We start from the raw sequence: 25,890 nt of genomic DNA, 5'->3' as shown, positions 1-25,890 counted from the left end.
TGGCCTGTGAACCAGAGAATGGTGTGTGTGTGTGTGTGTGTGTGTGTGTGTGTGTGTGTGTGTGTGTGTGTGTGTGTGTGTGTGTGTGTGTGTGTGAGAGAGAGAGAGAGAGGCGGAGAGGTGGTGAAAGGGAGGAGAGGAGGTAGAGAAAGAAAGAAAAAAGACTAAAAAGAGAGATTGTGTCTATCCATCCACATCTGTCTGTCTCACGGTAACAGAGAGGTGGACAGACAGACGAGCCGATAGTTAGATATAAAATGAATGAAAGAAATGCTCATTGTTTTTCTCTGTATTATACTTCCTTTCCTACCGGTGTGTCTCTGAGCACATGACACCTTCACCTCTTAGAGCAAAGGCAAAGCCAGACGTAAGAAAAAAGCCCATCTTCAAATGTTATAATAAACTCCTGAAAGACAACTTGGTTCTTAATCTTAATTTCGGATTTCAACCACGATGGATGGAGGGAGGGATGGATGGAGGGATGGATGGATGGAGGGATGGATGGAGGGATGGATGGAGGGATGGATGGAGGGATGGATGGAGGGATAGATAGATATATTCAGTGGAGGATTTAATGTGATGTAATGAGATTAATACACTATTATCTTACTTTATCGCCTCATCCCTCCATCTTTCCTATTTGCTTGCCACACACCTTTCCTCCCCCCTCTCCTCTCCTCCCTCCCTCCATCTCATCCATCAATCCAATTCATCCACCCTCTCCTGATCGACCCTCGACTCCACAGACGGAGAGAGAGAGAGAGAGAGAGAGAGAGAGTTACTATCGGGGTTATTTGTCTCCCTTACCAGCCTGCCATCTCTCTCTCCCTCTCCTCCCTTTTTATCCCTCACTCTTTCATCATCGCTCCACCTCCCCTCCCTCCCACCCTGCATCCATCGCTCCTCCTGATGAGACTCGTGGTTTTGCTCCACACCTCCTTCAGCCTCCTACATTATCAGCTTCGACTCCCTCCATCCCTTCTTCTCTCTCTCTCCCCCGTTCCTGAATTGCCTCCATCGTTCTCCGTTAACACTTTCTTCCCTTGATCTGTCTCAATCAACCAGAGGTCTGCCCTCCTCCCCTCCGTTCATGCTTCCTTTGCTCCTTAACTCCTTTATTTTTCCTTCTTTCTGGCCACTTTGTTCTTTGATCCCTTGCTCCTTCCTTCACGATTTTAGTTTTTATATTTAGTTTTTGAATATTAGTTGATTTGACGGAGCCGGTGCTCATTTATCAGCAGAAAAAAAGAACTTGAAATGAGAGAGAATTAACACAAAAGAGCTGATTTCCATCTGTTGCTCTCCAAAGAACCCAGAAATGACACATCGTAAAGACTTCATACACATCCATCAATAAATAATGCCACATTTCCTCCCTTTCTCTACCTCCTTCTGCCTTTTCTTACTCTTTATTTTCTTCTTCTTTTCCTCCTCTTCCATCATTCTCTCCTCCACCCTTTCCTTTCCTCTTTTATTGCACACGACTATCCCTGTCATCCTCCTTTTTATTCTTCCCTTCCCTCGTTCTCTCTCCACCTCTCTTTCCTCTAATCCCTCTGTATTTTTCTTTTCATCCTTTGTCATTTATTCTGCTCTTCTTTACTCCTTCTTCCTCTTCCTCCCCCCTTCTCTTCCTATTTCCCCTCCACCTTCTTTCCCTCTTGTCGTCTGTCTCTCTTTCCTCTCTCACCTCGCCTGCTCCCTTCTTAACCTACCTTTCCTCTGTCCTTCCTTCCTTCCTCCTCAGCCTCGCCCCGAGGGGATGACGAACACGGAGGTTATTGAATAGCAGAAATGATTAAATAAAATGGAGCAGAACACCCAGAACAAAACACGTTTTCTTATTTTCTTCCAGTAGAAAGTTATGAATTTTTAATGTTTCAATCTTCCTCTTTAATGAAATCGTTTCTTACGTCACACATTTTCAGAGCAGGAATTTGGGCTGACATTTTCAATATGTTGTTTTATATGGCGTGCAGTGCGTACATAATGAATCCATGAGCACCTGAGTGTGTGTGTGTGTGTGTGTGTGTGTGTGTGTGTGTGTGTGTGTGTGTGTGTGTGTGTGTGTGTGTGTGTGTGCAGTTTGGCATTTACGTTTTGTATATTGCACATGCCTTTTTCTTTCGACTGTATACTCGTGTTTGTGCACATTTGAGACTCATATTTTCTTTTGTCTCTCCAGTGTTTTGAACAGGACCCCAGTTCATCTCATCCATGAGATCATTCTGGTGGACGACTTCAGTGACGACGGTGAGACACACACACACACACACACACACACACACACACACACACACACACACACACACACACACACACACACACAATCCAGGTCTCTTCCAGGTCAGGGATAACAAAGATGAGACCTACATAGCGGGTCAGAGCAGCAGCTGGGTCCATCGTATCAGGAGTACAATGAAGATGAGAAGAGACCTCCATTCTGGGTCAGAGAAGAGACGGCTGAGCTGCGTATGAACAGAGTCTCTTCTGCAGATTGAAAGACAATTGTCACATTTTCCACCTAACCCAGATGTTCGTGGGTTTTTTTGTCCAGTGGGAAAGAGGCCATGCACATAACAAGTGGGATAGAATGGAGATACTGAAGTGAATTACAAGTGCCTCTAAAGTGAATGTGAGTACATGTACTGAGGGACAGTCAGACAGTCGAAGCCTCGAACACTCTTACAACAGGAGAGCAATCACAGAAATACTTTCTTTCCCGCCGCTGGAAAATAAGTTCTCCTCCATATCTGCTGAGCTGACCTCGATACCATCAAAAACAATATGTCTGCACTTTGCTTTTTATGGCCGGGGAGCACAGCGGTGATAAGAAAAGACAGCCGTGCAACAGAAAACCCATCGACGAGCGTATATCGGAGTACAGTGGAACCAGGTGGAACCAAAAACCCCGATAAGTTTTGATTTGTTTCTGGAGCTTTAGTTCAACAGCACGGTTTATTCATCTGTGTTCGAGGAGGAGGAACTTTAAGTTACACTTTAAAGGATTTCAAGGAAACAACAGAGAAGGTAATAATAACTTTAAATGGTTTGGTTTAAAAAATCAACATGTGACTTACACACAGCAGAGTTGTGTGACGGACTTGTCACATCACAAATCGGGGAAACATATTGAGTAAGTGAAACTTTAAAGTGCTTTTACAATAACGTCAGTACAAGAAACGCAGATACAAAGCGCATGAGGAAAGTCTCTAAGACGTTTTCCCACATTTCAGTGTTGGTGAAATACAGAGTTTAACAAAACTAGAAACAAAAAGAAACGTAAACACTTCCACAGTTAGGGCGAAAGCATCAACGCCAATTACTCCAGTGAGGAAAAGTCCCACTCTGCAGAACAGCTCAGTGCCTGCTGACGGTTCACCACAGTCTCATCATCAGAGACACCTGCTGAGTCAACCTGACAGCCAATCAGGACAGATGGTGCAGAAGTGAAAATCCAAGTAATGAAGGTTAAATCGTGCCGGATTTAGACAAAAAAAGCAGATGAGGCAGCAGCGGAGAGATGCAATCAGCGCAGGAGACGGATACGTGCAAGTAAACAACCAGAGATGTGGAAATGAGCAACAACAGCATCGACGGTGTTAAAGAAACTGTATGTGCACTTGAAACACATCACCACGGAGTGTGAAGGCTGTGATACAGAACTGTTAAAGAACGTCATGTCCGCCCACACGGCAGTGTGTCATTTAAATGATGGTCCATTTAGAGTCAAACAGACCATAAAGCAAGATGTGCTGTAGGGCGGGGCTACTCGGTGATTGTCTGGGAGTTGTCCGTGTTTTCTTCTGACAGCGTTAACCCTAAAAAAGTCGTATTCAGAGTTGGGTTGCATTTAGCTCCACCCTCTTGTGTAGCTCCACCCTCTTGTGTAGCTCCACCCTCTTGTGCTGCTTCTGGTTGCGAAAACTAAGATGGCCACGACCAAAATGCAGAACTCGAGACTTTAAATGACAGGAGGACTTTGTACACCTCTTAAATACAGTCCACGCTATTGTTGCAGTAAATAGTTAAACCCTCGATGTCCTGACTGAACCTTTGGTTAAAAATTGTAGTTTTTGAATCCCGGGTCGAGACTTTTAATCCTCATAATGGGTGAAAAGATTTCTGTCTGGGTCAAAGCGTTTTTCTCGCCTTTTCTCACAAAGAGCTGCCAAGTGAAGGAGGAGTTGAGCGGAGAGGAGAGCGACCAGCCGTTCCTTCTGGGTCAAAGAGCTCTGATGGAGGTTTTCACTCATTCGGGGCCACGACATTTTGAGAAAAATAAATAGTTGTTTTCATATCACAATAGTAGAAAGACTGCTAAAGAACTTACAGGTCAACTACTTGCACTTCTGTTTCTTTTCTCTCCTTAATTAAATTAAGTAATAGTGAATTATTAATCAGTGATTTATTGATACGATGTGTTTTCACGTTTGTAAGGAGCTCAGGAAAACGTGATAAACTGATCACATCACCATAAGATGATGACAACATGATGATATATAAGGTGGTCTTCTTGCATGTTTAAATGCCAGATAATAATTATAGTAACTGAGGATGAGCTGAAAACATATGCTAATTTATCAACTGAAATATGTTTGAGCAACTCTTTTATTAATAAATCATTTAAGACGATTGTTTCTTAAAATGAAAAATGCTAAATATTCTGGTTTCAGCTTCTGCTTTTCTTTCTTTTGACAAAACATTCAACCTGAAAACGTCCCGTGCGGTTTAAATAGTGACGCTTACGTTTTACTGTCGTTTAGCATTTTGGGACTAAACGATGAGCCGGATAATAAAGGTGAACAATAATGAATATGACCCTTTATATATATATTCAGCACTTGTTACTTTACTTCTCAGCTGTTTCAGGAACTCTCTGGTTTTCTCATTGTTTCCTCACTATTGTGGACTTAATGATTTGCACTTTTCATAAATAATAAAGCAGAATTGAATCTCATTTGGATTTTGTAAGAACAGGCAATATTTTAAAAAGCCATTATTGTTCCAAATCTTGCATTAAATATTAATTTCACTTCTGTAAATGACTCATATCCCAGCTGCTCACTTCTTTTCTTATTATCTTTTTATCATTTTGACACTTTTCTTTCTCAACATGAATTACAGTCAGTTATATTTGAAATAATATATTAATTCCGCTCTGAGCGCACAGTCGGCTGAACAGCAACTAAACACGTGTCTGAGTCGTCAGACTGAAAGCCGTCCTGCTGCTGCTGCTAATTTCCCTCCAGAGTGAAGAAATGATCCGGACATATAAAGCAGCGCACAGTATTCTCTTCTATTATCTTTATTATTCTCTTCATTACAATAATTGCTTCTGGTTGTTGTTTCTTTCAGAAAGTGACTGCCAGCTTCTCACCAAACTGCCCAAAGTCAAATGTCTTCGCAACAACAAGAGAGAAGGTGTGTCGGCATGCTTTTGAGAATTTACATCAGCATTTTAATCATGTGTGTGTGTGTGTGTGTGTGTGTGTGTGTGTGTGTGTGTGTGTGTGTGTGTGTGTGTGTCTATTTGCATGTTTAATTTACCACACTGCTTTTGTATTTGTTTGTCTCTGCATACTTTTGTCAGCAGTATGGTGTGTGTGTGTTTGTATAAAACTATTTTAGCGTGTGTTTGTGTGAATAATAAATTGGCTCAGGGTAAACATGTCCAAATGTAAACACACAGACAGACAGACAGACAGACAGACAGTGAAGTGAAATGGATTCATTCATCTTTGGCTTCTTATGGAGCTGGAGAACTGAAATGACCTGAAGTGAATTGAAGTGACAGGAGCCGCCGTCGAGATGGAGCCCAGAGAGGCAGAAAGAGACGCCGACTGTCACAAAATAAATGTTACTGGAGAGGAAATGGCTTCCACAAATTCAAAAGCAACTCCACAAACCTGACAAATGTTTGACTTCTTATTTCTCTGTGACACACGGTGAGAGAGTTCATGTCTCGATCACACTAAATGTGGATGTTCCTCATTTGAGTTTTTAATGCGGCTGTGCGTCACGGCCGTGCTGATCATCTCTATATAATCCGTTTGGAGCAGCCTCCGTGCTCTTAAATATAGAATGCTAATGAATGCTACACACAAATCAGCGTGACAGCTGCACAATGTGATGGGCTCATGGACGTTTAGGGAACGAAAGGGAAGACACACCAATTAATAGATATCACCATGAAACTTCCCCACTTCATTCCACTAAGACAGTTACTTTGTGGAGGACAAGTTTTCTGAAATGTTATTTTTAAATATGAGGCTCTGAATGATGTGTGAACAACCCGTCTGTGTTAACCTTCAGAGCATAGAGAGGAATGAAAGTGTAACTTACATATGTAAATAAGGCTCATTATCTCATGGTAACTTTTGGTGAATTTAGTAGAAATATGCAGATGAAAAAGTAGTAAAATGAACACTTAAATATGTATTTTGGATGTTTTCTTTCCACTTGTCTGAAAGAAAAAAGCATGATGGAAAAAAGCCCAAAATCTCAAAATTGACGAGTGAATGAAAAACAATGTGTCTGCACGAGATGCCATGTCTCCTTCCCCCACAGGTGCTGTTATTAATATGCTTAATATCATATATATCTCTGGCTGCTACACTTCCCTTGCACACTTGCACACTTGCAGTCTCGTACTTGCGTGCACTCCGTGTGAATTTCCATTTTCTGGTCTCTGGCTCGGTGATTCATGGTGCTGATGTGTCGCTGATGCTGTCTTTTTGTATTCTGGTTGTTTTATGGGAACTCTGGGTGCAAAACAGATTTCCTCTGGTGGGACGATAAAGATAAGCTTGATATATGAGGGGGAACAACTCTGATGTGAGAGTACAAGTAACGAATATACAAAGTCATCATAACAGCCATGAGCCACGGCCACTGAGGATACTGCAATCTGATTGGCTGGAAGGTTTCAGAGTAACGTTTAGCAACCGGACATTATGACTAGACTCTGTGTGATAGATGCACCAGTATTTAACCGTACACTGTGCATTCATTTGCTGAATATCTCAAGATTTAACTGTAATATTTCACATTTAATTACACTATTATCACTTCACAATAGTTTCCTCAGAATTGTTGAATCAATGGGAGAGGGACTATTACACAAGACATTTAAGTTGTACCTGTGTGAGGCATTGTGGGATTACTATACTGTAATTCTACAACAGCATACTGCTATATCACAGTAGTTTGATGCCAAAAACTGACTGTCAAGTCACAGTATATCGCCGTCATTGTACTATAATTTACTGTACAAATGTCACAGTAACTTGATGTGAAATGTATTCTGCCCGAAGCAGCAACCGGTTGTCGTCTCACATGGATACAAACAATATGAAGAGCTGCAAGTTGCACCTGATGGATTTCTTTGCGTCACAAACGTTCTGACAGCGCTGTAACTTCAGCAGCCCAACACTTGTTTGCCGTTTCATCTTCCCTGGACGGTTCGGATTACCGCCTCACTCTGAACTGACCTCGGCACAGTTCTCCTGCAAAGTCACGTCTCACTGCCGTTTATTTTGTGCCACCCGAGTTCAACAAGCCGCTCTCACCGAGACAACAGAAAACACTCAGAGACCACTTCCAACGGGCTCGTTGTTGTCTCGCCGACAGCGGAGCCGTTTGATCCGGGATTACTGCACAGAAAGAAAACACCAGTTCATCCCTCGTTCCTGCAAACCTTTCCTCCCCGCATGTCTCACACTTTCTTCCTCACATTTCATATTTTCATCTTTCTTTATAGTTCCAATTTGTTTCTTGTGTTTTATAGTCGCTCCCTCCCTCCCTCTCTCTCTCTCTCTCTCTCTCTCTCTCTCTCTCTCTCTCTCTCTTTTAACAACAGGAACACTTGTCCTACATGCCGTCGCTGAAGGATTTCATTATAGCACAGTCATGCTGATCTCACACACACACACACACACACACACACACACACACACACTGGCAAGGTTCATCAGTTCGGCTAGTTAATAGTTTATTGCTTCAGGCCTTCTGACTTGATTGTCTTTTTAATGCCCATAAAAGCTCTCCAGGCTTACACTATATGTCTTCTCTGACACACTCGCACACACAAGTACATACTTACTATACTTGTGAGGACCCTCATAGGCGTTCACTGACATTAGGCGAAACCTAATCTAAAGGTAGTTTATTCCAGCTTTGCTGAATTTGGTCAGCGAGGACTTCTTAAAGCTACGGTTGGTAACTTTAGTAAGAAAAGCTCAAACTGTCACGATATCCTAAGAGACAGATAATCTGTGAAGAACTGCGGTTCATCCGCCTCCTCTCCTCTCTTTTGTGCCTCCTCGTCTCCTTGATTCTCCGACTTGTGACCCGGGAATCGATCCCAGCGCGCCATCTTGAAAGACGTTCAGATTCCTAGAGTACATCTCGAGGAGCGAGGATGGAGGATTTAGGAGGCTTGTCAGAGGAGCTGTAATCGAGCTGTGTATCCTTTGCGGAAGTGTTTTCGGCACCCGTGACGTACAAAGAGGTGCGACACACAGCTGGAAAAATCTCAAACCAAACAAAAACCGTTCTCTCACCCAGGAGAGCGCCATTTGTTGCTGGACTTTCGTAGGAAACCGCACAAACATATACAGTATATAATGTGTGTGTGTGTGTGTGTGTGTGTGTAAAATAAAGATGCACGACATCTGAACATCCTTGTCAAATTACGCCACGTTATGACTTGAATTTAAAGTAAATATAGTAGTTGTCTTGAATGCAGTTGTGTCACACGTCGTATTTAACTGACATTCTAAAAGTTTCTAAATCCTGAAAACAGTCGAGACAAAACCAAGCATGCTGAGATCATGTAAATAACATCAGTAGCACTACAAGGAGGCAGAGAAACCAGATGTTTCAACAGATTATCTGTCACATGTACTACACTCTCAGGATATAATGACAGTTTGAGCCAAAATGGAAAGAAATTATATTTGTATTAAAATTACCAACGGCAGCTTTAAAAGGTTTTCGGTGGACTGTTCCTTTAATTAATGCCTAAACCGATACTTAAAGGCATCTATGATTCAAACAAAGTGCTTGAAAGACAGCTGAGGAATAATAACACTTTTCCAGCGTTGATAGAGACAATTTTTTACTGTTTTCCAAAAAACAAAGAATCAAACATACATGCAGGGTAGATCTGAATCTCTAAATCGTCCTCAAAAACATACAACAGCACCAGGTGGCAACCGCCGGTTCTGAAAAGTGCCTGAACCTGCATTCTCTCTAGTGTCCACCAGGGGGCGACTCCTCTGGTTGTATAGAAGTCTATGAGAAAATGACTCTACTTCTCTCTTGATTTATTACCTCAGTAAACATTGTAAACATGAGTTTATGGTCTCAATCTCTAGTTTCAAGTCTTCTTCAATACAGCATGATGTTCATTTAGTACATTATGGTCCATTTAGAGTCACACAGACCATAAAGCAGGGGATGCTTTAGGGCGGGGCTACACAGTGATTGACAGGTCTCTACCAGAGACGTATACGGCGTCTCTACGTCACTCCTCCTCAGTCCAGATACGGTCACTTCCTGTTCACTGGTTGCAAAAAAGCCAAGATAGCGACGGCCAAAATATCGAACTCAAGGCTTCATAACGGCAGTCCACAAACCAATGGGTGACGTCACGATGACTACGTCCACTTCTTATATACAGTCTGTGAATAGCACACACACACACACACACACACACACACACACACACACAGCTGTGACGAGAAGAGACAGTTAAGAGTTATCAGTGTACATCAACACTCTCCCCTTTACAAAGTCAGGCTGTCCTGCACTGTACGTGGTGTGTGTGTGTGTGTGTGTGTGTGTGTGTGTATCTATCTGAGTAAATGTCCACGTGTGAGTGTGTGCATGCTTGCTTGTGGCTCCAGTGTGTGTGTGTGTGTGTGTGTGTGTGTGTGCGTGTGTGTGTGCGTGTGTGTGTCCATCCATCCAGAAAATAAAGCCTTATTGAGGATGAAATGGGATTTTTAATTGGCTGAGCCTCGGCCTAACAGCGCAGCGTGAAACTTCACGGCCCTTCGTACAATGTCACCGACACACACACACACACACACACACAACCACACACACACACACAATGGACCCAAATACACAGTCACGCTAACACACACATACACACACACAACATGGCACGCCCAGCCATGTGCGCATGTGGACACACGTATTCAAAAGAGCCCACACACACACACAGAGTACCTCTCCATGTCAGGGAGTATTGATTAGACCATTTAGTCCAAATGGAGGAGAACACTGGCCCCCATCAGGGAGACCTCCCTAACAGGCTCATTTAAACACACACACACACACACACTCTTTGTACAGCACGACCACAATCAGCCGACACACACACACACACACACACACACACACATGCAGAGTGTGATGGGCCTGTTAAAAGCTTGTGTCCATGTCTGACAGGGCCTCTAAGAGCCCGGCATCGATTTCCCCTTTTGCTGACTGACTGAGAGAGCGAGAGGGTGAGGGAGATAGGGGATGTGAATAGGTTGAGCAAGGCACTAACGATGCCCCTTCCAATGTCTGAGAATACTCTCTGTGTGTGAGTGTGTGTGGGGTGGTGGATGCGTGTAACTGAGTCACAGTTCGAGAGCGTGAAAGTTGAATATATACTGTCTTATCCGATCCGCCGCCCTGAAAGGAATCAATTTCAGCAGGCAAAGTGGAGCATTTCAATTTAGCAGAGAGCGGCTCTGACGGCTCCGAGGCTGTACGTTCGATATCAGCTGTATGGTAGTGTGTGTGTGTGTGTGTGTGTGTGTGTGTGTGTGTGTGTGTGTGTGTGTGTGTGTGTGTGTGTGTGTGTGTGTGTGTGTCTGTGTGTCTGTGTGTGTGTGTGCTGCGTGGTCTGACGTTATCGTGTGTAGTGTGTTGGACGTGAAGAGCCGCCACAAAACCTGCTGCGTGCAGTGGTGGGAAGTAACTAAGTACATTTACCCGAGTACTGAGGTATGATTCTGAGGTAGTTTCTGCTTCTACTCTACGACATTTCAGAGAGAAATATCGTACTCTTTACTCTGCTACTATCATTTGTCAGCTATGGTTCCTTTGTAGACTTTAAACAATACAATGACCATTAAAATACTCTGCATTATTATACAGTATATCATATAATATTAATAACAACAAGAACAATAATAATACTAATACTAATACCAATACAACCACTACTACCACTACTAGGGATAGAATGCCAAAATAAATAAGATGGGGAATGAAACCCACTGAATAATAATAATAATAATAATAATACGTGTTGTTATTATTATTATTATTATAAAACCAGTACAACATGCACATAAATATCTATAAACACTGCAGCAGCTTTATTCTCTTCTGCTCTGGTATTTATTTGTAACTTCAGTCGAGGTAATTCATGAAACGTAAACTCCGATAGTTTGACGACGTGTGCTCACTTTATTTACGGTAGGCGTCTGAGGCCGGAAGCAAACACAGAGCCTCTCATTCTCCCACACACACACAGGCACACAGCGCTCAATTACGCTGGAATGAGATTGTTTTCAGCCAGTGAGACTCTACCATGAGACGTCTTTATTGAGTCTCTTCTAAAATAAGAAATCTTTATGAGTTGTTGAGGTCACAGCGACTGAAACTCGCCGTTTGTGTTCCTGTTTGTGCGTCAGGTCTGATCCGGTCCAGAGTGCGCGGGGCCGATGCTGCGAGGGCCGGGGTCCTCACCTTCCTGGACAGCCACTGTGAGGTCAACAAGGACTGGCTGCCCCCCCTGCTGCAGAGGATCAAACAGGTAGACCACAACCAGACACCTGTGTGTGTGTGTGTGTGTGTGTGTGTGTGTGTGTGTGTGTGTGTGTGTGTGCGTGTGTGTGTGTGCGTGTGCGTGTGTGTGTGTGTGGACCTTCACTGTTAAATCCTAACTCAGCTCACTTTTCTTGTCTAACCTTGAAGAGGAGTGTGCGTGTGATTGTTTACTCGTGCGTGAACGGGATCATGAGACTCAATGACTTCAGCAATTCCACTTAAAAAATATGGAGCACTTCACTGCACTATAAAGTGTGTGTGTGTGTGTGTGTGTGTGTGTGTGTGTGTGTGTGTGTGTGTGTGTGTGTGTGTGTGTGCCTGTATTACTCATGTTGTGGGGACATGAATCTTTTTACTCGGTATCAGTAACGTATCCTTTTACGACAGTTCTTATGATATCTTACAAAAAAAGTTACTACATTTTCATGCGTTTTCCTACGAAAGTCCAGAAACAGTCTTTTCAAAATAAACTTCCGGGAAACAATTTACGTAATTTAACAGGAAAATATTGAAAAATACTTATTTAGGTTTAGTAAAATATCGTGAAATACTTATTACGGTTTAGGAAAAGATCGTAAATACTTAGTTATGTTTAGTAAAAGATCGTAAAATACTTTATTAGGTTGGGGAAAAGATCGTGAAATACTACGTTAGGTTTGGTAAAAGATCGTGAAATACTAAGTTAGGTTTAGGCAACAAAACTAGTTACTTATGTTTCTGAAAAGATCCTGAAAAACTTGAGGAGAAAAGAAGAAAGAGAAAAAAGTACGGAAGTTATGTGACAAATAAAACAACATTGACTTCTTATTTTACTCGGGGAACGAACAGCTTTCATCCGAGGTAAAGAACGTTTTGGTTTGACCCATCCACCTCCACTGGGTTTTTGCGGTCTTTATACTTCCTTGTTCATGATTACACGGATTACATAAAGGATAGATTTTGTCGGTTCCGCTACAAACGCTGTATGAGAACAGTCTGCATCGTCACCTTGTGAGGACGAAATGCTCGTCCTACATAACGTACATGATGTCATTACAGGATGAAGACTTGGGTTAGGGGTTAGGCACGGCTATAGGTCCGGTTAAGTCTCCAGTAACCGGATGTAACGTCAATGTAACGTCCTCTAAAGAGTTGGAAACATGACTCTGTGTGTGTGTGTGTGTGTGTGTGTGTGTGTGTGTGTGTGTGTGTGTGTGTGTGTGTGTGTGTGTGTGTGTGATAAATCCAGTGGTTGAGGTGAAATAGCGCCATGGGAGAAAATAGCTGTCGGTCTGATTGCCTCTCATTAAGAAATAAGTGCTGCACTCTCTTCTTCATCCCGCCGCTCTCTCTCTCTGTTTGTGTCCCTCCTCTTCCTCTCCTCCTCCTCATCTCCTCTCCTGTCACCTTGTTTTCTCGCCTCCTCTTCTCCCTTCATGTCACGTATTTTTACCACTTGTCATCCTCCCTTTTCTCACCTTGCCTACTGTTTTGTCTGTCCTTACCTCCCCTCTCTTCTCGCCCTCTTTTTTGCCCTTCATCTCACTCTTTTCATCTTCTTCTTCTCTCCCACCTCTTTTCATCTCCCTCTCTTATTTTCTCTTGCCCTCTCACCACCTCACTTCATTTTCCTCATCATTTCTCTCGTAACCTTTTATTTAGCTTTCTAGACACCTCCTCTCCTTTTCTTCTTCTCCCCTTTCTCTGCCTTCTACTTTCACCTCTTCTTCTTCTTCTTCTTCTTCTTCTTCTTCTTCTCTCACCTCCTTCACTTTATTTGACTCCTCCTCCCCTCTCAACACTCATCTCTTCAAGACATTTTCTGTCACATTATTGTCTTTTCTCTTACTCCCTTTGTCGCTTTTTCTCCTCCCACTTGTCCCTTCTGCCTGGTCTTTTCTTCCCTATACCCTAACACCTCTTCTCCTCTTTTCTCCCCCCATCTCCTCCTTTCCTCACCTGTTTTCTGCTCTCTTTACACCTCTCCATCCCCGTTTTCCTCCGCATACATTTCTATCTCTCTTTACACCCCCTCTCACCTCCCTTTTTTCCCTTTTACCACCTTCTTTGACCTCTCTCTTTCATCCTCTTCTCTTCTTTTCTCTTCCCATTTCCTCCCTCCCACCTCCTTTCACTTCCATCTGTTCTCTCCTTTTTTTCGTATTTCCTCATTTTATTCTCCTCTTCTCCCATTGCCTTCTTTGTCCTTTTAACCTCCCCTTGTCTCCTCATCTTCCTCCCTCTCTCCTCACACTTCCTCTCTTCTTTTCTCTACCCATTTCTCCTCCTTCCTTCACTTGTCCTCTGCTCTTTACTCCTCCTCTCACTCTCTCTTCTCCTTTATCATCTTATTAGACCTCTCTCTTTGGACCTCTTCTGCTCTTTTCTCTTTCCTCCTGTCCCCACCTCCCCTCTCATGTCCTCTAACCTGCTCTTTACTCCTCCTCTCCTCATCTCTTCTCTTACAAGCCTTTCCCTCCTCCTATCTCCTTCTTTATTACTACTGTTCTCTCTTTTCTACCACTTATCCTCCTTTCTTTATCTCCTCCTCTCAACAGTCTCACCTCACATGTCACCTCCTCTCTCCTTTTCTTCTCTTCTCACATTGCATTGTGTTTCCTTTTAACCTCCCCATCTCTCCTTACTCTACCTCTCTCCTTTTATCTTTACACCTCCTCCCACCATCTCTTCTCCTTTATCAATTCACTTCAAACGTGCTTCACTGGCCTAAGAAGCAAACGTTATTTATCGCCAAAGCAAGTTTGAAACAAAGACAAAAAGACGTACAGTAACTAAAGATGAATACCTGATGAGTCCCCTTATTTGACTCCTCTCCCCTCCTCTCTTCACACCTTCATTTTCTCATCTGTCTCCTCCTCCATCACGTCAACAGTTGTTCCTGCTGATATTAAAGACCTTTGATCTCCATCTGTAGAGCAGCGATCAATAAGTAAACCACAGAGCCTGATCACATTCTGCTGCTGTACCAACATCAGCCATATTTATGCTCACGGTTTAAGTGTGTGTGTGTGTGTGTGTGTGTGTGTTTGTGCTGCAGAGTCATCCGTCATTGTCTGAACAGTCACTTTATAGTCATATATTTAGATTTAAATGTATGAGCTATTGATCCAGGTAAACACACACACACACACTGCAGAACTCCACACCACCATGCAGTTATATCCTCCTTAAATTAATCGTCTGTCTCATTGATATAGAGCTAAAGTCCCGCCCCCAACTTTTGTTTTCACATAAAGATTTTCTTTTTTCATTCATAACACTTTATTGTTTATATTCTGAACCACATTTCTGTCTGCTACCATGCGGTACAGATGTTTATTTCATGTTCACAGGAGGGATTTATAGTCAGCAGATGTTCTCATATAGATTCACACCTTTATTTTCGATGATCTTCTGCTGATTTCTGTTGAGTATTAATTCAACGGGCTGCTTTAACCTGTTCATTATCTGTGTTTTCTTTGCTCTGACGTTTTAATATAAAGTGTTGATGATTGCAACTGAGGTTTGTGGAGGGACGTTGTTGGTTTACTCCTCTTGGCGTTGACATTCAATGCACCTGTGGTTTGCAGAAACGTACGATGCCAGCATTTGTTTTCTCAGCCGCTGGGTTGAACACTTTGTTGCTGACAAGGACACTCTTGACAAAAACAGGCGACTGGGTTGATGCGTTGCAGACTAACGACAACAAAACAGACACTAATCTGTCTCGCTCAACTGCTCTTTAATTGAAAATACTCTAAAGAACATTAAAGACAAACTAAGAGCAGTTTAAATAACACCGTAACATATAAAAGTGCAGCTTGAACGCATTTCTACTGATGTTCTTATGCAGCATTTTGGACATGGAAGTTTGTCCCTGCTGGATTATCATGTATTCTATCGTGGATTATATTCAGTAAAGAACTCTGTAATCCAGCGCCACCGCAGGATATATGCATGAAGGATGATGACGCAGGAAGTTCTGAGGGGTCAGTCTTCATCAAATGTTCTCGTGAAGGAATGGCTGAAATTAAGAAACTGCTCCCGAGCGATTTGAAAACAACACTCATCCAATTACAACAGTGATGTCGCGAACGCTTCACCCCGAGTGCTGCACGGTGTCATTAACGTAACAGCTATTAGAGAAGATGCAGTGCTTTGTAATGTGGCTGGAGCTGGAGAGGGATGCAGCCCGCCTCCCCTTGCACTGACCCTGCAGCTAATGGGCCAGAACCGCTCCACCTGCTCCGTGATACCACCGGCTGAAGACGCATCCAGCCGTTTGACCAAACTAATAGATGGACACTCCATGATTTAACGGGGACCTCAAGTCTGCCATGCTTGTGTGTGTGTGTGTGTGTGTGTGTGTGTGTGTGTGTGTGTGTGTGTGTGTGTGTGTGTGTGTGTGTGCTGTACGTTTATCCCTGTAAAGAGCGAATGATGCCGAGAAGGTGGAAATATGAGGGAAGTGAAATGCAGAAATCTCTGTAGTTTAGAGTTTAGGACTCTATTTAATGGTTGAGGAAGCGATAACTGAGCTAGATCCATAAGAGGCGTATCACCGTATGGATCATCTAACAGTAAGGAGGGATATAAGCAGTGATAGGTGTCAATATTTGATATGTTTCACTTGCATACATTTTGTGTGATGTGTGTGATAAGTCATTATAAAAGTGTGAACTTGAGTTTTAGGAAACAAGAGTATAGTTATATCCCCCAGCCACAAATGTTGAGCTTTACTTTTGTAATCTAAATGTGCTCTTATCCACATACACTCAACAAACCAGCCTCTTTATCTACAACCCTGGTCTGATCTGGTAAACAGATATTTATTCAGATACTAATGCATGCATACAAAAGTTAAATAGTTTTATTTTTAAAGCTTAATTACAACACTGCAGGTCTCAGAAAAGTCCTCCGTTTTGTGTCCATCGTCCTCCTCAAAGCCGCAAAACGTGACCTCATACGTCCGCTGGACATGTGCTCGCTAACCGCTCCAGTAACAGCTTACTTCTTCTGCCTCATGTCGGCTGTAGTAGAATTTTAAAATGCTGAATTTAACTGCACAAAAGCTGCTACAATAGACAACAAGGTCAGCAACGCCTGTAATCAGTTATCCACGTTGAATGAACCTCTGGTAGTCGATCGGTAATCAAGGCTGTTTGTTTGTTTGTTTTTGCCGGCGTGACGAACCAAAGGAAGGGAACTCAGGACTCTAAAGAATCCTCAACGTTTCGGTGCCGCCGTTTTTTTTTTTCCAGTAAATCTAATTCCAAGTTCACAGCAGAAGCTCTGAAGGACCCTGCTGTTGTTTCAGAGGTCAGAGCTTCAATGCCCTTGAGATATCAGCTCAGATCTCGTCTCCTTATCCTTCACATCCCCAACACTAATAACACCAAAAGCCAATTTGCCGAAGTCCTTGTGTGCTTACGTTCATTCGCTCTGTATTCAGCGCGTTATTTACTTTGTTCTGCTCCCTCCTGATGAAGTCTCCTTTCACTTAAAAGACTTTTCAACGTTTCTTATTTTCATACGGCCAACAGTCTGACATGAATGCCGGTAGAGTGGAACTGAATGTGAGGTAGAGGTCACTCTCACCTTGCTAAATGTGCTGCGGGCACGATTGGTGCTGAATGACTGAAATTCCTTTTAATGTGGTGCGATATTAAAAAGAACCTTGGAATATATACAGTCTGTTTCACACGCACTCACACACACACACACACACATCGGCCTGGAAAATGAATTCCACGGTCTGCACACAGGAACACATTCACCTTCTTGGTTTGTCTCTAGTGTTTCTCTCTTCCTGCCACTCTCTGTGCTATTTTATTCTTTGTTGTTTGTATATTTGTTTAACCCATGAATGTCTGTTTTTTTGTGTCCAGGACCCAACCTGCGTGGTCAGCCCGGTCATCGACATCATCAACATGGACACTTTTGCCTACGTGGCGGCCTCCGCTGATCTCCGTGGAGGTATATAGAAAAACTTTTCGTCCGTCTACACTCTTGAGAAGTAAAAAATGGCTCCGAGGCAGCTTCAGGGGAGAGATGATGAGAGAGAGAGAGAAACACCTGAGGCCTTCTGACTTATGAGGCAGCCCTTCATGATGAGTTCAGGAGCCTGTTCTCTCTGCCGTGAACCTCAAACAGCAACACTTTTGAAGTATTTGCTTCTAGCAATGACCCTCAAGTTGGATTTCACTGAGCAGTACTTTCTTTGAATCAATCTTTGTGTATTACAACTGGATTGACACTGATGTAGTATATAGTGTGCAATACACAGGACTCTCAACTAGGAGAACACTGCTTCTGTCCCATGTTAAACTAGTTTGAAGCTTAGGGCCACTGACCAAGCCTCGGTATTTCAGAATGCATTGCCCGGATGAGAGAGCTCTTTCAGACCTCTTTCATGCCGGAGTGTTGGTTCAAGGATAATTATCTGTGCATTGCTGAAATGCAGTGTTGAAAGCTTGAAACCAAATAATCGCTAATAGCAGTGAAAGTGGAGGAAGCAGATTGTGTGGATGAATCAGTAACTGCCTTCGCAGATTGATGACGCAGAGCAGACGATCCGAGGACCTTTCTTCCCTTTTTAGCCTCGACAAGATTCCGCAGTTACAGATGAGCTGAAACCAAACAGCCTGATAATGCATCGGAACAATACACATCTGTGTTCGCCTGCTCGTCTGTCAACCCTCACTTTTCTCTGAAGCCAATCTCCCCCTGAGTGCTTCATAGTCCCTCTCTCTTTCCATTAGCCTGTCTTATTCCAATCTTCCTCTCTTGGTAACAGCGATCCGCCAATCAATGCCGATAATAGCGCTGTCCGCGGCTCTCACTCTCTGTCTTTATCAGACACACACACACACACACACACACACACACACACACACACACACACACACCGATGGGACGTCGAATTCGATGGTCAAAGTTCGGCTCACGAAGGACATTTTAATTATAGATGAAGCTGTCGCTCATAACATAAAAGATGGTTATAAGATGGACTTTCATTGATTCACACATGCACACTCACAGATGGGGGGGAGTGCTGTGGCTGCAGCTCCTCGGCCTGCTGGACTGCCTAATCAGCAAAGACGCACACGCACTAACACAAGCCAACACACACACACACACACACACACACACACGTTTGCCTGCTTGTATGTCCACACACAATGAAACAGATGGATTATTGACAAAAGAAGTAAAATATAATTCAAAAGGCTTAAATCAAACTTGGAATTGTAACAATAAATACGTAGCTATCAGTAAGTGATTGGTCAGAATTGATAGATTCAGACCAATTATTTTTTTCTGTTCACTCCCAACTCGTCAAATGCCGAGGCTTGGTCACTGGCCCACGGCGTCTGAATGAGACGCGCCGGGCTTTCAACGAACTCCGATGTAAACTCATCCGCTTCAGTGTTCAGTATCAGAGCAACTGACCATTATAAAGAGCAAGAAAGTCAACGTTAGGCGAGAGGGGCGGAGGGGAAACTAAACACAGGACGGAGCAGAAGACCGCTGTTCGGGTCCCGTGTGAAGAGTCAACGTTGACTTATTCTACCGTAGGTTTGTTGTGTCGTTTATGTACTAAACTAACAGCAGTTCTGTCACAAACGTACTTATTTTAACCCAAACCATGATCTATTCCTGAGCCTAAGAAAGTACTTTTGTTGCCCTTTGTTGTTGTTACTGTATGTTACCTCTGTACACGGAAGTTAGCTTTGAAAAAACTAAATGCAGAAGCTGATACCTGAGTCCAAAACTGATGCTAATCTATGGCAGCAGTGAAATACTGAGACGGACTGGAATTACAGTCCGTCTCAGTATTTCACTGCTGCCTCCCTCCTCATACGTCATGTATCTATTTTAATAAAGCCTCGTTACAGTGCTGTGTACACTATAATGTATATTTGTTATACTTTTTCTCTCTCAGGTTTTGATTGGAGTCTCCATTTTAAGTGGGAGCAGCTGTCACCTGAACAGAGAGCTCGTCGGACCGACCCGACCCAGCCAATCAGGTAACACACAGACACACACACACACACACAGACACACACGTACAGTGTAATAGAGTCAATGCATGTATACACACTAATGTACAATAGAGTGTGCACATCCAAGAAGAAAAACAGAGAGAGAGAGCGAGAGAGAGAGAGAGAGAGAGAGGGGGGAGGAATAGAATCCAATCCTGATGTTAAAAGAAGACACAGCTGACACAAAAGAATCAGCTAACGTTTAAAACCTGAGAGGTCAATGCATCAAAAATGTTTGCATTTAAGAAAAATACATCATCCAAAAGCATTACGCTCAATTTAAAACTCTATAATTGTGTCAGGATGCAGCTGCAGTCGTAGACTAGTACAACAAAGCATAGAAGCGGAAACAAACCCGGACAGATAATAATTCAATCTGCGGTGTCACATTTCATGGTGGGTGATTGCAGTTCTGCGGCGACCGACCGCTGCTAAAAATGACAGCAGACGGCAGATCCTTTTCTGCAGCAATCGGTAACAAACAAATGTGTCGCCCCCTGTTATTGCTGCAGCGCCCCCTGCTGGGCGGGGAAGAAACGAAGGGAAGGCAGAGGAGCTTTGAACAAACACACAGTTATGAATAATAAACGTTGGCTCTGTTCCTCCTTCATAAGTCAGATTGGTGGCAGGAACCCAGATTCACTGCTCTGCCAACTTGTGAGTCTCTGACTTTGTGCATGTTTTTTTTAGTGGAGGCAGAGTGTTTAACACTTACAGATGGACGGGTGGTGGTGGTGTGCGTGCGTGTGTGTGTGTGTGTGTGTGTGTGTGTGTGTAGTGATGCAGCTTGTTTATTATGATGGTCTGTCTCTATTTAGATGTCTGTGTTCTGCTTCTGTCTGTACATTGTCAACCTGCGGGGGCTGGACTGAGTCACCCTGTCCGTCTGGGAACATGCAACACTTTTCTTAACAAACTATACTTGTGAGGACCTTCACTCTCTAACCTTAACCATCACAGCTTTACATGCTGCATAGCTATATTGCTGACAAATATATCGAGTAGACGTATTAAAGGGTATTTTTTTTTCAACATATTTTATCATGTTTTTGTGCATTAAGTGCTGCAGACAGCAGCCGCTCATGGACTGCAATGTAATGATGTGGAGGCAATTTGGCAACGTCGATGTACGTCCACTAAAAGTACTTGTTTTTGGCCGACGGCAACCTTCGGTTCTGGCGAGTGAAGCCGATGCGGAAGTGTCTTAAAGCTGCATTCTCTCTACTGACCACCAGGGGGCGACTCCTCTGGTTGTATAGAAGTCTATGAGAAAATGACTCTACTTCTCTCTTGATTTATTACCTCAGTAAACATTGTAAACATGAGTTTATGGTCTCAATCTCTAGTTTCAAGTCTTCTTCAATACAGCATGATGTTCATTTAGTAACTTATGGTCCATTTAGAGTCACACAGACCATAAAGCAGGGGATGCTTTAGGGCGGGGCTTACTGTGATTGACAGGTTGCTACCAGAGACGTATACGCCGTCTCTACGTCACTCCTCCTCAACCAGTGAACTGGTCACTTCAGTTCACTGGTTGCAAAAAAACCTAAGATGGCGACGTCCAAATTGCCGAACTCAAGGCTTCACAACGTCCACGAACCAATGTGTGACGTCACGATGACTACCTCCACTTCTTATATAGAGTCTACGTTCTTTTATTTCTCCGTAGGGTCCTTTGTTTAATGTTTTTAGACACTTATAATAACAATCTGAGCCTGTCAGTGGCAGAAACAAACAATACTGGACCAATTTCAAACACTACTGTCCCCATTGGTCCCTTAGACACAACAAACATGGAAAAATAGGATAAAAAATATTGAAGTTACCTTTTAAGGTGCATAAAACTGAGATACTCAAGTACAGTCCAGGAGTAAATGTAAATGTTTCCACCAACATTAGCATTAAAAAATGTTTCTTGTCCGGTTTTTGCGTCTGAAAGCCTCAGAAACTCGTCCTTCGTGGATCGGTCCTCACAAAGATAGAAAGCAGTAGCACACACACACATATGCACACGCATATTTCTCATTTTATTTATTTGCCAAGTTATTTTACGCTATTTAATTTCCTCACTCGCATACAAAGCACAGCGTTTTACATGCACACAAACCCCTTTACACACACAAGGACAAATTCAGCTTGAAAAGGGTTTCATGTGCCTCCACCACACACACACACACACACACACACACACACACACACACACACACACACACACATTGAGTGATATTTGCAGGCAGTGACAGCAGGATACTTTTTGATAAACAGAGGGTATTTGATGACACATGCTGGCCCTCAGCTAATCACTCACCACATTGTCCAGATCATGATTCAGCCTCGGTTTAGTAGGAAAGTGTGTGTGTGTGTGTGTGTGTGTGTGTGTGTGTGTGTGTGTGTGTGTGTGTGTGTGTGTGTGTGTGTGTGTGTGTGTGTGTGTGTGTGTGTGAGAGAGAGTGTTTGTGTGGCGTTTGTCTATTTTGGAAAACACAGAGAGCAACAAAAGTGGTGAATGAACCTTTTAACTTTTCGATTTGATCAGATCCTGGAGAAGTTAGAACACACACGTGAGTGAATAAGATGTGTCGTCCACCCAGACACCACACTCACGTCTCTTCCCTCTTGTTGCTGTTTCTCTCTGACAGGACTCCCATCATCGCGGGCGGCCTCTTCGTGATTGACAGGTCCTGGTTCAATCACCTCGGCAAATACGACACGGCCATGGACATCTGGGGCGGGGAGAACTTCGGTGAGTCGTCTTTTTCCTGGTGACCACACGGACGGATCATTTCAGGGGAAAGTAGAATCAAGGAAATAAGCATCAAAGCATGTCAACAGTTAGCTTTCAGCGTTCAGACAAACATGTATTCCATTTTCATCAGAATTTGTTTGTAACGCAGTCATAGTGATGCAAACTGTTTTCTGAGCCAGAATGCAGAGGTTTGAATGTTGATCCTCTTTTTTGGCTTCTGCAACCTTTGATAGTCTGACGGTATGTTTTCATCGTCGTTCTGCCCAAAGAGCGCTGCTGAAAGTTAAACAGAAATGTAAAAAACAGACCCGGTGTTCTGGTGAAAAACTCTTCAATCTGAGAAGACAGCAGGCAGACTGTCAGTTACTCATTTGCACTTTATTCAGCTTCTCGTAAGTCTACCTACTGCAACACCGTCACTAAATGCATCTAATTATTACAGTATGTGTTATTATATATCATAGTGTCTATATAGTATATGATGTATTTTAATGTGTTATTGTGAGTATCACATCTCCCACCCACCAGCCCCCACCAGCCCCGTCGTATAAAACACAACGATGTGTACCCGAGAAATCACCTTAATGTCAAATATTAATACCACTGCTGTGAGCAGCTGAGTGAAGGTGAACCTTTCATTCAGCAGTCCTTACAGTCTGACATCCATCCAGCAGCAACATCTGGCTCTCCTGCTGCTACCTGCCTGCAGTCATCTGAACTGTGCGTGTGTGTGTGTGTGTGTGTGTGTGTGTGTGTGTGTGTGTGTGTGTGTGTGCCTGCACTCTCAGTAACAGTGTTTGAGTCAGTTTGCTGATTGCTGTACTGCTTTTCTGAAAGACTGTTAGCCTGTTTTTCCTCTCCTTCTGACGTGCAAACACACACACACACACACACACACACACACACACACACACACACACTCATTTGCGCTCTGTGGTGTTTCTGTCAGTCTCACAGGCTGTGTGTCAGTATCTCAGTATCTCGCTGACTTCTCTTGTTCTCCTTTGTACTCTCTGGTGTTTCATCTTTACCTCCATCTCTCCTCTTCCTCATCAAACCGGGTCCACGCTCTCATTTTCACTTCCTCTCACCAATTCTCTCTCTCTCTCTCTCTCTTTCTCGCCCTCTTATTCGCCGTAAAACTTTGTAGTTCGCAGCATCTCGTTCTTTGGGGAAGCTCTGTTACTTCTCTTTGTCTCTCCCCGGAGCTCAGACAGCAGCTCTGCCGGTTACATTTAACTAACACACACACACACACACACACACACACACACACACACACACACACTCGATGCAGAGGGAATGAGCACAGTGTAAGCAGGTCAAATGAACACACATTCTGCACACGTGCACATTCACACTGCACCAGACAAACAAAATCCAGAGTCCGTCAGCACGGATCGTCGAATGTTCAGAGAGGTTTGTCCCAAAAAATGACAAGGAGACAAAACTTCAAACGAACACCAAGACTTACCAGGATGACACATTAAAGTTACTGTGAGGAACTTTTAACTGGTTCTGAACCAGTCTCAATGTAGTCCTGATCCTCTATCAGACCTCCATCAGTAAAGAGACCATCAGAGAGAAGATGGTCTGTTTCTATAGAGTTATTCTTGATGCTCGTCATCGGAGCCACCGGGTCGGATTCTGGTGAAACCAGATGAACTCATGCAGGTTCACCAGAACCTCCTTCAGCTCAGACTCCAGCAGAGACCAGTCTACCGTGGACAGACCCAGATCCTGGACAGATCCGGCTTCACCGCAGCCTTGGTCCTGCAGTCGGAGTTCCGGAGGGAGGAGGAGAGCTCAGAGAGGGGCAGACTGTGAAGATGAGAGGTTTTCTAAAGGGACTCTGGAGCTCAGAAACACCACTGAACACAGGGACCAACAGAATCAACAAAAAAATACAAAAGAATGTCACCAAGTGCCTCATAATGAAAAGAAGACAACAGACTTAAGATGAGTTACACAAAAACAGGAAATGTTGCACAACGAGGGCTCGCACATCTATTCCTGACATGGTGTCTGGGTTGTTTTGTTAGTTTGTTGGACTGAGAAAAGAAAATAGAAAAGAAATGAAAGCCCTTTTGTTCTCACCAGTGGCTCGGTGAGAAGAATGAATAGAGAAATACAGACGGTACACGAGTTAAAGGTCGGGTGTTTACCTGCTTGCAGAGATCTCGTTCCGGGTGTGGCAGTGTGGCGGCAGTCTGGAGATCCTGCCCTGCAGCAGAGTGGGTCACGTCTTCAGGAAGAAACACCCGTACGTCTTCCCCGACGGTAACGCCAACACGTACATCAAGTAAGTGTCTTAGTAATGTCAGAATTTCCATTCTGGGGGGATTTTAATGTATGCAGTGCGTCAAGACTGCAGCAACACATTACCATGATTGTTTCTTCTGATCCATGCACCTCGGAGGTTAAGGCACAAAACTCATCAAAGATTTCCTTCGTCAGTTAGTCCTTTTTCATGCTGAATGACTTATTTTCTTATGAGTGAATCTCTGGAAAACACAAGAATCAAAGTGGTGCTTTTGTGTGATTCTTTGTGGAGGAACTCAGTTTTACAGATCTTTCGAGTGTAAGTGAACAGACCAAGTTGGACTAAGTCCATTCCATCTGCATTAACCCGACAGAAACCTCCATAGTTTCTGTCCAAGCCCGACCGGAGCCAGAACCGCAGCGGCAGTTCTGCTCCCGAGCCCTTAACCAGCTCAAGTCTTTTCAGTGCGGTAACAGACGTTTGTGACCCGATCCCCGACATGCACCTTCTCCGACCCAACGTTCAGCACAGTCATAAGCCATCATCGCCATATGTATCAAACAGAGACCGAATAACATTTCCCCTCATTAATGAGATTAATGAGCCTCATTAACGGGAGTCGAGCGTCTGTTCTATAAGCTGCTGTCAGTGACGTGATATTCAAACAGCAGCGCAAAAAGACAATATAGTCAATGTTAATGTTTGAATCTTATTATAATAATCTTTTCCAACCAACTATTTGTCCTTTCCTATAATCATTTCACAGCACTTAGTCACTAACCTACCTGACTAATAATCACACGAACCTTCCAGCTGACTGATCTGCTGTTTGACAGATGTAACACGCAGGAAACATGTCGTGCGGCGCTCGCTTGCACTCTGAGCCGTGTGTCGCCGCCACCGAAAAAGCTGCTCACATCATTGTTAAAGTGGATTTACAGCTGCCTGGGAGCCTTTGAGCTGCGAGTACAATATCATCCTATTAGCATAAGCTGTGTTCTGTTCTCTGCCCCTTT

At 43.4% G+C, this 25,890-nt stretch overlaps 1 protein-coding gene across 1 annotated transcript in view; it reads left to right on the top strand.

Moving 5' to 3' along the window:
• The window catches only part of galnt14 (UDP-N-acetyl-alpha-D-galactosamine:polypeptide N-acetylgalactosaminyltransferase 14 (GalNAc-T14)), a 102,568-nt gene that overhangs the window by 61,201 nt on the left and 15,477 nt on the right, over nt 1-25,890 (top strand). The window contains exons 3-9 of the mRNA XM_076084156.1: nt 2,186-2,253; nt 5,359-5,424; nt 11,703-11,824; nt 17,706-17,793; nt 19,763-19,847; nt 22,505-22,608; nt 24,787-24,913. Coding sequence (XP_075940271.1) covers nt 2,186-2,253; nt 5,359-5,424; nt 11,703-11,824; nt 17,706-17,793; nt 19,763-19,847; nt 22,505-22,608; nt 24,787-24,913 — 660 coding nt within the window. The remainder of the gene's footprint in view (nt 1-2,185; nt 2,254-5,358; nt 5,425-11,702; nt 11,825-17,705; nt 17,794-19,762; nt 19,848-22,504; nt 22,609-24,786; nt 24,914-25,890) is intronic.

This window comes from Anarhichas minor, unplaced genomic scaffold, assembly GCF_050575085.1.
Source record: "Anarhichas minor isolate MPS153535 unplaced genomic scaffold, ASM5057508v1 ptg000136l, whole genome shotgun sequence".
NCBI classification, from domain to species: domain Eukaryota; kingdom Metazoa; phylum Chordata; class Actinopteri; order Perciformes; family Anarhichadidae; genus Anarhichas; species Anarhichas minor.
Note: the sequence above shows the minus strand (reverse complement) of the source record. Positions and strands in the feature narration are given on the sequence as shown.